The 13956-nt window shown below is 43.2% G+C and overlaps 2 protein-coding genes across 2 annotated transcripts in view; one reads left to right on the top strand and one right to left on the bottom strand.

Moving 5' to 3' along the window:
* GPRC5B (G protein-coupled receptor class C group 5 member B) overlaps positions 1 to 12513 on the top strand; it is a 36134-nt gene extending 23621 nt beyond the window's left edge. Inside the window, exon 4 of the mRNA XM_060031845.1 lies at positions 12340 to 12513. Coding sequence (XP_059887828.1) covers positions 12340 to 12363 — 24 coding nt within the window. The 3' untranslated portion in view covers positions 12364 to 12513. The remainder of the gene's footprint in view (positions 1 to 12339) is intronic.
* IQCK (IQ motif containing K) overlaps positions 1 to 13956 on the bottom strand; it is a 126189-nt gene that overhangs the window by 1794 nt on the left and 110439 nt on the right. The gene's annotated exons all lie outside the window — the stretch shown is intronic.

Here is a 13956-nt window from a genome sequence, read left to right as displayed (position 1 = left end):
CGCTACACAAAGACTTCCCAAGGGTTCTTGGTCATGGTTTATTCAAAGACAGTTTCCAAATCTTGGCTTTCTTGCGTGGACTTGCAGTTGCTCATTTCCCTTTCCTACCTCTCCCCATCCTGGCATTACCCAGGGTGTAAAAAATCCCCAGGTGCCAAACAAGGACGCAATTTGAAATGTTGGCATCCCCAGAGTCTCCTTTACTTTCTATACTTAATAACTATCAAATTTTAGAATGTATTTAGTTGGCTTTGTGAACTAGTATTGTATTAATAACTCAAACCAGAAAAATATTTTCAATACCAGGAGCCTGTGGTCACAGGAAAATTAATTTTTTTTCAATGTGTACTATTTTTGTTCCATATATATAGAAGCTGTACAGGTAACCACAGTGAAGACCCTGTATGCCTCTAGGCCTATTGATGATGACAGTGCATGAGCGAGGATGGTCCACACCTAGGAGGTGCTCTCCCAGTATCCCGCTGGCCCATGATGTAATCTAGGATATGAATGTTTAGCAACAGGCTGGGGTGGCGGAGTTCTGATTTGTAGCGTTTGCCGGTTTCTATGTCTGATTTCAAGCTACCAGCCTGACGACATAAGACAGAGGTAGGAAGGGGCGCACACAACCAGATGGAGCAGCTCAGCACAGGGCTGTTCTAGTTCCCCACGGGGAGGTTGCAGGGAAACCCAGGTGCATGATGGTTTTCCATGTGTGGTTCGGGGACCAGCAATGTTTGCATCACTGGGAACCTATTAGAAATGCACATCCAGGCCCCCCGCCACAGACCTATAGAATCAAAAACTGGGGGTGGAGCCCAGCCATCAGTATTCTTAACAAGCCCCCCCCGCCCCGCCCGGGTGATTCTGATGGACACTAGATAAAGTTGAGACCCACTGACTACTGGTTTTTTATGCTGGCTGCGTTTAAGAATTACCTAGGTAGCTTCTGAAACCTGTTGGTACCTGGATCTCGCCCCAGACATTCTGATGTAATTGGTCTGGGGCCCGGGCATCAGTATTTATTCAAAGCTGTGTGTTGCTAAGATTCAGGGTCAAGAATCTTTCTTGCTAAGGGTCAAGAAACCCAAACCGTGGTTGGAGTCCCTTAAGGAAACGTGAATGCAAAGACCCTCAGAGCAGTTCACAGGAGTCTCAAGGTCTCAAAACTTAAGCCATCTGAATGACATTCTCTCTGGCCTACAACTGGCAGACAGACACTTAAGGCTACTGGTAGCGTGGAAGGAAAGAGGAATTGGCTGATGGGAGGAGTTCCCAAGCCTTGGGTTTTCTTTAGTTCCTCAACCCTGCTGGAAGGAAGAATTCACCTGCATGCCTTTCCTTTGTCCAATCCTGTCATGCCTTGAGACCCTCCTCCCCACACCTAGATTTTGACCTTGCCTGGGAAAAAGCCCCTCTCTCTTTCAGATCATTATACAAAAGTCTCGAAGGAGGAGAGTAGAAAGGGATGCTGGGGACACTCCTTCAAGTTGGAGAGTCAAGACACTAACTAGAGTTGATGGACTGGAAGTAAAGGTGTTGTGAAGCCTCATGATGGAATCACCTGGAACTCTGAACACTCCTGGTGCCCAGCCCCACCCCAGCCAATCAAGTCAGAATCTCTGGAGGTGGGGACTGCCCACCGGTGCAAACACACTGGAAAACTGGCAATATTAAGTGAAACTGAGCATGTACATTCCCCACAATGCAGCGATTCCATTCCTGTATCCAGCCCCTGGAGAAGCCCTTGCACACGTTACTGGCAGACATCAGTGAGGATGTTCATGATAGCAGAAAACTGGAAACAGCCCAAAAATCCATCACCAGCTGACTGCATAAATAAATTGTGGTTTACTGGAACAGTGAGTACACAGCACTGAACCCGAACGAACCACAGCTACCCGTGTCTGCTTACCTTAGCTTACGGTATTGAAGAAAAAGATGCAAGGCACAGAATAATACATACAGTGTGACTCTATGGCTAGCAAATCTAAATGTAGAGGGTTGCATATAAAGATGAAGAGAATCTAAATAAAAGCAAGAGAACGATTATCACAGAAGTTAGGGTAAGTGGCTTCATGGTGGGAGGGGGAGCCTTAAAAGTGTTCACAGTGTTACACTTCCTTAACTGGTATGGTGGTTACCTGAGTGTTTGCTTTATAGCTATCTGTGTTTTATGGTCGCTATTATACGTTTATTTCATCTCCTCCCAAGAAAAGGTAAGAAGAAATAAAGATGGTTGTCTGTAACTTGAAACTACAAAGTCAACTAATTAAGGAACGGGAAAGAGCAATTTAACTCTTTTGGGGGGGGATGGGATTTAAGTGAGCTAATTCTCATCTGTCACATCAGGAAATCAGGAGATAGTGTCTAAACTTTTCCCTAACCCTAACCCTAACCACCCAGAGGAACAGCTCAGAGCTCAAAGTGACTACCATAGAAGAGGGTGACAGGGATGACGTTCATTCATCCTCCTGTTTTATCCTATATACCCGTAACCACAGGAACCATGTACAAGGATTACTTTGCTAAAAATTAAGAAGCAGATAACGTCTCTCCTTAGTGGTTTTTCTCCTCCAGGTCTCGGTGGAACCTTGCACAGGCAGGTTATTCAGTAGAAGGAAGGAGCAAGGGAAGAGGCAGTGGAGGGGAGCAGGCAGTGAGATGAAAGACCCCAGTTTCCACCTTAGAGACATCACTGTGGTTGGCTTCCAGCACCAACACACGGCTGCCTCCATGGCCCTACGCTGTCCTGGTACCCCTTGGCGGACTGGTGCGGAGTCAGTTACGGAAGACCTTGAGAGAGAGGAAGATCCCAGAGTGATGCACCAGCCCTCCAGCTTCAGTTAAAGGCAGCGTGACAAGAAAGGTCTTGCATGCTAGTGAGACCCGCTTACGCTCTCCTCCTCTCCACTGCCCCCCGCGCTCTCCTGTGTCACTCAGTGACAGAGCTGAGAACCCCAGACATGGCTAGAGAAGCTGCCTAAGACATAGGGAGGAAATTCAGGGACCACAGCATCATCCAGCTACTCATTCAGTGTTGCCCAGATGTGGCCTCGGCACAAAGGACCAGCTGGGGCAAAAATACAGATTCCTGGGCCCTGCCTCAAACCTTGATAATCGGAATCTCGATGAGTGAGTGGGAATCAGCACCCACCACCTCTGCGCTTTGAGTGATCCTTCCGATGTGACAAGTTTGGGAAAGAGCGCTGTATCACTCAGCTATCACTCAGTGCCTGTTTCCTGAGGGCCCACTTCTGAGCGGGGCCCTGCCTCCTGAGGGCCCGGGAGGGGCGAGACCCGCAGAGTGCTCAGCACTGAGTCTGATCCAGAGAAGCACACACTACATATTAGCTATTACTATTTTCAGGGCACAGTCTTTGACCTCAAGAAGCTCACAGAGGGGGAGGCAGGAAAATTAACAGGGAATTAGAGATGCTTACACACCAAAGAGAGAAGCTGCTTCAGTAAATGTGACTCCATCACACAGATGGGTCCTGGGGTTACAAAGAGACTGGCTCACACCCTCAAGTCAGACAGATAGATAGATATTGCTTAAAATATATTTTTATCCAATTAGCACCCAGTTTTTAGGATTCCGGGTAAAAAGACAGCACTTCTATGGTACTTATTGGGCGCTTCGCGCATATGAAGCGGCAGTGAGGTGCGTGCTGTTATTTTCCCCGATGACTGTACAGATGAGGAGACAGGCACGCAGGTTAGGTAAGGAGCCTGGGGTCACACTGTGGGCTGTCCGGCTCCTGCATCCATGCCCTTAACCTCCACAGGGTCGCGGTCTCTCTCCCCAGGGAGATGAAGATTTCTGTAATGAAGATGCAACAAAAGGTGCTGCTCCCACATCTCGTCCCACAGAGACAGTTTAGGAACGACCAAAATGCCCAACACCTGTGGAATGAGTAGATCCCTGATAATTTATAAACTTGATAAAATAGGATGAAACCATTCAAAATGTGCTTTTGCAAAGTTTGAAGGAACAAGGAGACCTGCCAAGAGCAAACGACGGTGGAATTTACAAAATTCCTATAAATTTCGATGATGCAAATTTTAAATTGCTCCATTCCAAAAGTGAACAATGTCTCCAAGGGGGACACTGTGGCTTCTGTCTGGTGGTGTTGAAAGCCAACAAAGCTGATGGCTCCAAAGGTAAAGTGGAAGCCAGGTTCTTTCACTCAGTCATCTCTGCCCTTGTTTTCCCTCTTGCTTTTCTGAAAAAAAAGTTTATTTTTCTTGAAAACAAGTGATTCCCATTTTATGTTTAGTCCTGAGTGAGATGTTCATAATACATCCTTTAAATGTGACTGCCCTGTAAAAAATAAAATTACACTCATAACTAAGTGGTGGCCCAGCATTTCAACTCTTAAAAAAACTAAATGTAGATAAAACGATTAAAAAGAAATGGGTGTATTTTTGTTTTCCCAAATGTCTACCGTCCACGTGCATCGCTATACCATTGGGGAAAACTTTCTAAAAGAATTACCAGAAAATATACCAGACAGGAGATAAACAGACTGTCAGGGCATCAACGTGTACACGGTGTTACTGCGGTCAGGCAGACCGCAGAGGTGGGGAGAGGCAGGGAGGAGGAGAGGTCGGGAGCTGGGGAGTCCCAGGGGAGCTGGCCTCCCAGTATCAGCAGACCCACTGTTGGGAGACCCCAGGGAAAGATCCACTCAAGGGTGAAGTTGCCTTAGTAGAGGTGACCACTGAAAAAATATTAATGAAATGTATGCTAGGAATAGTTTCTGATTGGTAGAAAAGTAATGTTTCCCCCTCAGTTTGCTTGCTCACAGAAGGGTAGACTTTGGTGTCAAGCAGACCCAGTGTTCAAATCCTGGCTCTGCCATCTGCTAGCTGGGTGACCCCAGCCCCAACCCCATTTCCTCGTTTGAACTAAGTAAAATAATCTTGACCTCACGGAGTCCTTATGAGATTAGGGAGATAATGTACCGAATGTGCCCAGTGCAGGGACTGATACGTTGTAGATATTCAACAAATGTGACTTCTTTTCCCCTGAGTGGCCTGTAGAAATACAGGCTGAAATGCAGCTGAAGAGTTCACTTAGCATCTTTTAAAACTTATAACATGTCACTCATCATCTGAAAGTTAGTTATCTTGCAAGCTCAGCTATCAAACATGGCCAAGGATTTGCAAGTAAGCAGAAGAAGCCAGTGTAGATGTTTTGGAATGTGTGCCCCAAACTCTGGTGTTTTAGTTGCAGGAGTGTCTCTGAGACCTCTATCAGAGCTTGTGTGTCCATCCTTAAAGTGTAATTCGGGCAAGCTGAGCTACCAGATTTCCTCAGAGCATAACTGAGTTTAGAAATGAATTTATGTCCCAATGGCTGATAAGCACCTAAAAAGGTGTGCATCAAAGAAATTAAAGCCACAGTGAGACAGCCACTACACACCCACCAGGATGATGACAATGAAAAAGACTCATCATACTAAGTGTCGGTGAGGATGCAGGACAACTTAATGCTCAGGCATCGCTAGTGGGGATGGGAAACAGTGCCAACACTTTAGCAAATGATTTGGCAGGATCTTGCCAAATTAAGTATTATGTATATACTCTCAGGCCCATCAGTTCCACTCCTGGCTAATCCTCAAATGAAGTGAGTTTACATCCACCAAAAAACATATACAAGAATGTTCATAAAAACTGGATACAACCCAAGTGTCCATCAATAAGAGATATACACATTGTGATACTATTCACAGGAAAGCACACTACACATCAGTGAAAAAGAGGAAACTACTGCTGCCCTCAACAGTTTGGTTGACTCTCCCAGATGTAACAGCCAGCAAAAGAAGCCAGGCACAGAGTCCATACTCTTTCCATTTATGTGAAGTTTGAGAATAAGCAAAACTATTCTGTGGTGACCCTTCTTCATCCTGATCCAGGTGCTGGTTACGTGGTGTGTGCATACAGAGAAGTTCACTGTGCTGCACACTTAGGACTAGGGCACCCTGCTGTCTGTGAGTTTGACCTCAACAAAAAATTAAATTAAATTAAATTAAATAAATAAAATAAAATAGGAAAATGGGGAGGAAGAGAATAGGCATCAAAATCTGAGGACGTTTTCATTCAGATCCAGGGCAGAGTCTAAGGTGCCTGACAGTCCCTGAGGGCTCCACACTTGAAACAGATTAGTAACCGTATCACACTGTTAAGTAGAAAATTTGCATTTACTGAATGCTAGACATTATGTTCAGGGCTTTACACAAATTTATCATCTTGTTCAATCACCCCAGCCACTCTGGGAGGTAGATGCTATCATTATTCCCATTTACCTATGAGAAAATTAAGGCTCAGAGACACTAAGCAACTTGCCCAAGGTCACAGAGCTAAATAAATGGCCCTGCCAGAACTCTAAGCCTGGTCTGAGTCCAAAATCCATGGTCTTAACCATCATGTCATACGAATGCAGAGTATGAATTGGGTCCCTTATCACCACCCAGAATAATCCAACAGAGCTTAAAGTCAGGTTGTATACTTTCCAATTAGGAGGTAGGGGAGTGTACAATATATATTACCAAGGTTTTTTTTTTTTTTTTCTGTTTTTACTGGACTGAATTTTTAAAATAAGATTATTTTTCAATTATAAAATCTGTTCATAGTCATTATAGAAAATCTGAAGAATATCGAAAAAAAATATGAAAAAAACCCTCCACGTCCCCACTGGAAGAATATGTCATGGAAGATTTTCTTTCTAAAAAGAAAGAAATGTTGACGTGTAGAGGGTAATGTCAATAGTCTGGTATGTTTACCCCCCTTTCTTAACTGTGCCAGATGTTGGGCTGTGCTATTTTGAGGAAAGTTGAGCCAACTTGGAAGCCACAAGGCACTGGGGCAGATGTGACAGTCTTGAACGTGCAGTAATTACTGTTGTTGACTTCTAAACAATGTAAACTCAGGGCGAAGTCTCCTGGAAGGCAGCATTTTAAATGGAAACATTTGGTGCTGGAAGTGACAACAATAGTTATATTAAAACAGAATCTCAACATCAAGTTTTGACCCTGGAAAGGATCTTGATTTCTGGAAAGAGAGACATTTAATAAAAGCCATGTTTTTCACAGATGAGGGAAACTGAGGCTCCAACAGGGGAAGAAATGGGGCCATTGGAGCACAGCTTAGTTGCTCAGGGCACACCTTCTGGAGCCAGGCGACTTGGCTTTTACCATCATTTACCAACTGGGTGACCTGAGCAAGTCTCTTAACCTCTTTGAAGCCTCAGCTCCCTCACCCATAAAATGGGGACAGTAAGACCTTCCTCTCAGGAGACTGCGAGTGTGAAATGAGATGGTACCCATTGCCTGGCACATGGTAGATGCTCAATAAAATTATTTCTTAATTATATAGGCAATGCAGTGGCTGTAGAAAAGCTGGAAAATATGCTTTTTTAAAACAAATTTTCTTTAAATTATTTAAGTGAGCTTACGTCATACTCATGTGTTTATACATCTATTAGTATTTTCTTTTTACATCTGAATTTACAAGGGTAGCTCCATTTCGCGTTAGCATCAAGATTGGAGATTTAGCACAGCAGCTTAAATAGCCACCATCTAGTAGGCTGTCCTTCTAAATTCTGCGTCTTCAAAAGCCTAGGGAGTCAGGGGTGTGAATGAACACAGAAGAACCCTGTCAGCCGTGTCTTATGACTTTTTTATTTATCTCTGCATTCTCAGCTGCTGCTGCCAAGACTGAACCTTTAGAAATATCCCAGGCATTTTGAATGAACTCGGGTTATAAACAGTTCTCATCCAGTTCAGACTGGCAGAAGCCCTGTATATTGAATGCTGCCTTTAAGTGAAATGGAAACAGATCCTCCAGTTTATTTTTATATAGCTCCTCTGTGAGTGTAACAAGCTAATAATTAATTGAGAAACTATTTCAATCTGTAACTAGGGACTGGGGCAGTATTCACTCATTATCTTGGTAGTTGGTCCAGAACGCGAGGCAGACAGGGGTCCAGTCAAGAAACCCCGATGACGAAGCCAACTTTATCAAACCTTAAAAGAAGGAGATGGGAAGTAACATTCCAAGAGTTTCAACTACAGAGTTCTTTCTAATAGGAAGCCCACTGGTGTACTGAAAAGAAGATTTGAATTTTTCAAGCCCTGACATTGGTGAGAAACTTACTGACCCCCAAACAAAACTACTTTTTAGAAAGGATCACTCATATCATCTAGTCATTTTTACCCTCTACATGTCTCCTAAACCCATCCACTTCTGTCCAGTTCCACTGCTACCAGGTCATCCGATCCATCTCCCACCTGCAGCCATGCTCATCTTTCTATAAAGCCCATCTGATGATGCCACTGCCCTGCTAAAGCCCTTTAAAGGCTCCCTGCTGCCCTCAGGATCAAGCCCAAAGTCCCCCGAGGCCACTGCTCCCTCCCAGCTCCCCGGTGCCTCACACCCTGCTCTCATCGCTCAGGCCTTCTTTCAGTCCCCCTTCCAGGCTCAGGGTCTCTGCCTCCATCCTTCCCTCATCCAAAAGCCCTCCCTGCCATTCACATCTAGTTAATTTCTAGGGGAACCTATTCAAACCCCCTGCTGAAGTCTCTCGAGGCAGCCTGAACTTCTTCAGAGCACTCGTCACAGTCTGTAATCGTGGATTCACGTGATTATTGGAATAGTGTCTGGCTTCCCCACTAGGCTTGAGTTTCGAGTAGAACAACATGTTGGCTTATGTTCTCCACTGAACCTCCAGCATCTGGCAGGTCCAGTCCTGCGCCCACAGCAGGCGCTCGATCAATCTTGGCTGAACCAACGAATGAAACCCTACTCTAGCTTCCTTTGGAAGCCCCCAGGCCTTTCTCTCTCAGACTCCAGACTGTCAAAAGGACACACATCTTTTCCAGCAATATAAAGGATTCTCCAAGTCAGTGGGGATGCCCAGACTTTAGTATCGGAGAGGCAAGTATTTGCATCCAGTCTCTAGCACTTACTACCAGCATGCCCTTGGCCTAGTCGCTAACCCTCTCAAAGCTTGTTCCCTCACCTATAAAACTGGGCTCCTTGCGGATCTTATTGCACAGGGCAATCTTGATATTTAAATACATTAACTGAGATCACATACACAAATCCGCCAGAAGAGCGCCTGGCACACAGCAGATGCAACAGGTGCTTAATAAATGGCGGTCCTCGTCAAGGTTCAAACCGCTGTTTGCCTCGTTTCCTAGGCAAAATATAACAAAATATAACTTGGGGTCTGACGCCTTCCTTCTTGCCTTCCTTTGCCAGCACCTATTGTGTTTGTTGACTCAAAGACCGAAAATGACGAACGTGCCAGACACAGCCATGCTCTCTTGGAGCTAATATATGTTTGAATTGAAAGATAAGTGTTTTCAATATGCAAACAATATCTTCAAGAGTTACATGAATTGGGTTAAACCCTCTCACAGCCATTGCTGGGAAACGATCCTAAGACACTGATCTTAGATACAAACAAATATTTAGGAATATGGACATTTATTTGGTGCATGATATCGAAACACTTCTCTTTGGCTGATGTGAGAAAACATTTAATGTCTACTCATTCTGACCGCAATTCCCAGGCTGATAGGAAAGACATGAACGTCACCTCACCATTTCCTCACAGGTAGACCGCTCCATTTCCGCTGCCTGTTGCAACTTTAATATAGCTAGCAACAATAACAACAACAATGATGAAAATAATAATAATCATTATAAGTACTATTTATTGAGTTCTTACAATATGGCAGGTGTTGTACAAGGTCATATATCCCTACGTTGTCTTTAACCTTCAAAACGAGTCTCTGAAGGTATTATTATCTCCAATTTTCAGATGAGAACACTGAGGCTCTGAAAGGTAAGTGCCTTTTCTAAGATGCAAATGTGGGATTTGACACCTCATTTGCCTGTCCCTATTCTACTGCTCTTCAGGAAATCATCTCAAAGTTTGAATTAAAAGAGTGACGTTTTCAATATGTAAAAATATCTTCAATAGCTGCACAAATGAAATTAAATTCTCTTAGGAATGAAGGCAGCCATGGCAGCAATATTTATAATGGTGAAACTTAGAAAGAAGTGTCCAATAAGAAAAAAATTATGTAGCTCATCATGTAAAATAAGTTTATAATATACGGGGATATGTTTACCATGTAAAGCTAGGTGAAAAAAGCAAGGATACATGAAAATAACTGCTATGAAGTATGATCTCTCCAGTGTAAACTTAAAGATAGAGATCCATTTTCAGAAAGATTGACATGAAAGATGACAACTGGAAGTTCAAGGGACCCAGGATAGCCAAAACAGTCTTGAAAAAAGAGAACAAAGTTGGAGGACTCACACTTTCCCATTTAAAAACTTACTAAAAGCAACGGTAATTGAGACTGGGTGGTACTGGCATAAGGATAAATATATAAATCAATGGAATAGACCTGAAAATCCAGAAGTGAACACTTATTTATTAAATTTATGTATTTATTTATTACATTTATGGTCAACTGATTTTCACCAAGGGTGCCAAGACCATTCAATGGGGGAAAGAATAGTCTCTTCAACGTATGCTGCAGGACAACTGGATATCCACAGGCAAAAGAATAAAGGTGGACCCTTAACTTACACCACATACACAGAGTAACTCAGAATGGGTCAGGGACCTAAATAAAATCCCTAACACCATAAAGCTCTTGAAAAAAAGTGAGTGGAAAAAAGTGGTTTAGACACGGTCCATGGTCCAATAGATTAGACAGTGATTTCTTAGATATGACACCAAAAGCACAAGGAACAAATGAAAAAATAAAGTGGACACCAACAAAATTTAAAACTTTCATGCTTCAAAATACACCACTTTCAAGGAAGTTAACAGACAACCCATGCAACTGCAAAACATATCTCTGATTAGAGACTTGTGTCTAAAACACATTTTAAAAAATCCTTACTACTCAATAAAAGACAGACAATCCAATTTAAAAAGGCAGAGGAGGGCTTCCCTGGTGGCGCAGTGGTTGAGAGTCCGCCTGCCGATGCAAGGGACACGGGTTCGTGCCCCGGTCCGGGAAGATCCCACATGCCGCGGAGCGGCTGGGCCCGTGAGCCATGGCCGCTGAGCCTGCGCGTCCAGAGCCTGTGCTCCGCAACGGGAGAGGCCACAGCAGTGAGAGGCCCACGTACCGCAAAAAAAAAAAAAAAAAAGGCAGAGGATCTGAATAGACATTTCTCCAAAGAAGCTATACAAACGACCAATAAGCACCTGATAAGATACTCAACATCATTAGGCATTAGGGAAACATAAATCAAACCACACTGAGATACCACTTAACATCCACAAAGATGGCTATAGTCCAACAGACAGATAGTAAGTGCTGGTGAGGATGTGTAAGAACTGGAACCCTCATCCACTGCTGGTGGGAATGTAAAATGGTGCAACCACTCTGAAAACAGTGTGGCAGTTCCTCAACCAACTGAACCTACAGTTACCATATAACCCCTGAATTCTGCTCCTTACTGTATATACCCAAGAGAAACGAAAACATGTGTCCACACAAAATCTTGCACATGAATGTTCATAGTGGCATTGTTCATAATAGCCAAAATGTGAAAACTCAGATGTCCATCAACCGATGAACAGATGCATAGATGTGATACATCCATACAATGGAATATTATCTGGCCATGAGTTGTGTCCCCCTCAAATCCATATGTTGAAGCCTTAAATCCGCACATGTGACTGTACTGGAGATGGGGCCTTTAAGGAGGCGATTAAAGTTAAATGAGGTCATAAGAGTAGAGCCCTGATCTGATAGAACGGGTACCCTTATAAGAAGAGGAGGAGTTACAAGAACACTCCCTCCACTATGTGGGGACTCAGCTAGAAGGCAGCTTCTGCAAACCAGGAGGAGAGCTCTCACCAGACCCAACCATGCTGGCACCTTGATCTTGGAAATCCAGACTCCAGACTGTGGGGAAAAAAATGTCTGTTGTTTAAGTCACCCAGTCTACGGTATTTTGTTATGGCAGCTGAGTAATACAAGTCATAAAAAGAAATGATGTATTAATATGTGCTGCAACATGGATGAAGCTTGAAAACACTGTGCAAAGTGAAGATGCCAGTCACAAAGGCAAATCTATAGAGATTGAAAGTCCATTAGTGGTTGTCTGGGAATGGAAAGAATGGGAGTCTTGCGGGCTTATAGCTAACGGGAGTAGGGTTTCTTCTGGGGGTGATGAAGATGTGCTAAAATTGATTGTAGTAATGGTGGTGAATTCTTGGACTATACTAAAAGTCACTGAATTGTATGATATATGAATTATATCTAAATAAAGATTTTTTTGTTTTTTTTTTTGCAGTACGCGGGCCTCTCACTGTTGTAGTCTCTCCCGTTGCGGAGCACAGGCTCCGGACACGCAGACCCAGCGGCCATGGCCCACGGGCCCAGCCGCTCCGCAGCATGTGGGATCCTCCCGGACCGGGGCATGAACCCGTGTCCCCTGCATTGGCAGGGGGACTCTCAACCACCGCGCCACCAGGGAAGCCCAAAATAAAGTTATTTTTAAAAAAGAAAGATGACATTTTTATAGCAGTTATCTCGCGATGGTGAGACTTAGAATTATCTACTTTTTTGTTCAAGTTTCCACAAAGGGCAAGTATTACTTTTCTAATCAGTTAAGAAGAAAGTTATTTTTAAAAATTCTGTTAAAACAAGTGCCAGCAGTATTCTCCTTTTCTACAAAGCTGCTGAAGCTCACATCTCCTCAAGAGTCGAATACACACTAACGACAACTCCTCCGGGCCGGGCTTCTCAGTGTTTAATGTTCTCTCATGTACATTATCTCATGTGAGATTCACAACCTCTTTGTGCTGTAAACAAGGCAAATACCTATTTTCTTCCTGAATGTATTTATATCCTGCTTCCTCCCTAAAAGGATTTCAGATAATTTACAAAAAATATATAGTTAATAAAAATAGAAAAAAGAAAACCAAGTCTGAAGAGAAATGAAGAATTTAGATATGCTAACCAAGAAGAGTCAGTAAGTTGCTATAAATGAGGTTTAAATTGAACTCTGAGCTTCCTGGCAGACTAGGCAAAAAGGAGAAGTTAGGGAAGAAGCAAACCATTTCCCCAAGGGGAGCTACATTTTTTCCTGGCACCGTTTGCTGGAAACATTTCTCATACGGGGATTTATTTTTGTAAAAAGATCGAATGGACCATGATCCAGGAATTCTACTCCTAGGTGTACACTCAAGAGATACTCTTAGATATCCACCAGGAATGCTCATAGCAGTTTTATTCATAATAACTAAAAACTGTAAACAACTCAAATATCCATCAAGAGTAGAGTGATAAACAACTGTAGTATATTCATGCAAAGGAATACTATACCACCAGTGGAAAAGAACAAATTACTGATACAACCAAGATGGCTGAATCACATAACATGTGGAGTGAGCAAGCCAGATATAAAAGACTTTTATTTAAATGATGATCAAAAAACAGGTAAAACTAGTCGAGGAGGATAGAAACCAAAACAGTGATTACCTGGGGGGCAGGGGGTGAGAGGTCAGGAAGATGAGGTAGGCAGGGTGGATTGATTGGGATGGGGCATGGCGGAGCCTTCAGGAATGATGGAATCTTGACCTATCTTGACCTAAAGCTGGTTGGTACATGGGGAAGATGTCTATTCAGATCCTCTGTCCATTTTTAAATGTTTGGGGCTTTTTTTGATGTTGAGTTGTATGAGTTCTTTGTATACTTTGGATATTAACCCCTTATCAGATATATCATTTGCAAATATCTTCTCCAATTCAGTAGGCGGCCTTTTCGTTTTGTTGATAGTTTTCTTCTCTGTGCAAAAGCTTTTTAGTTTGATGTGGTCCCATTTGTTTATTTTTGCTTTTATTTCCCTTGCCTGAAGAGACATATCCAAAAAAAATCGCTAAGACTGATGTCAAAGAACGTACTGCCT

Source organism: Delphinus delphis, chromosome 15 (genome assembly GCF_949987515.2).
Source record: "Delphinus delphis chromosome 15, mDelDel1.2, whole genome shotgun sequence".
Classification (NCBI taxonomy): Eukaryota; Metazoa; Chordata; class Mammalia; order Artiodactyla; family Delphinidae; genus Delphinus; species Delphinus delphis.
Note: the sequence above shows the minus strand (reverse complement) of the source record. Positions and strands in the feature narration are given on the sequence as shown.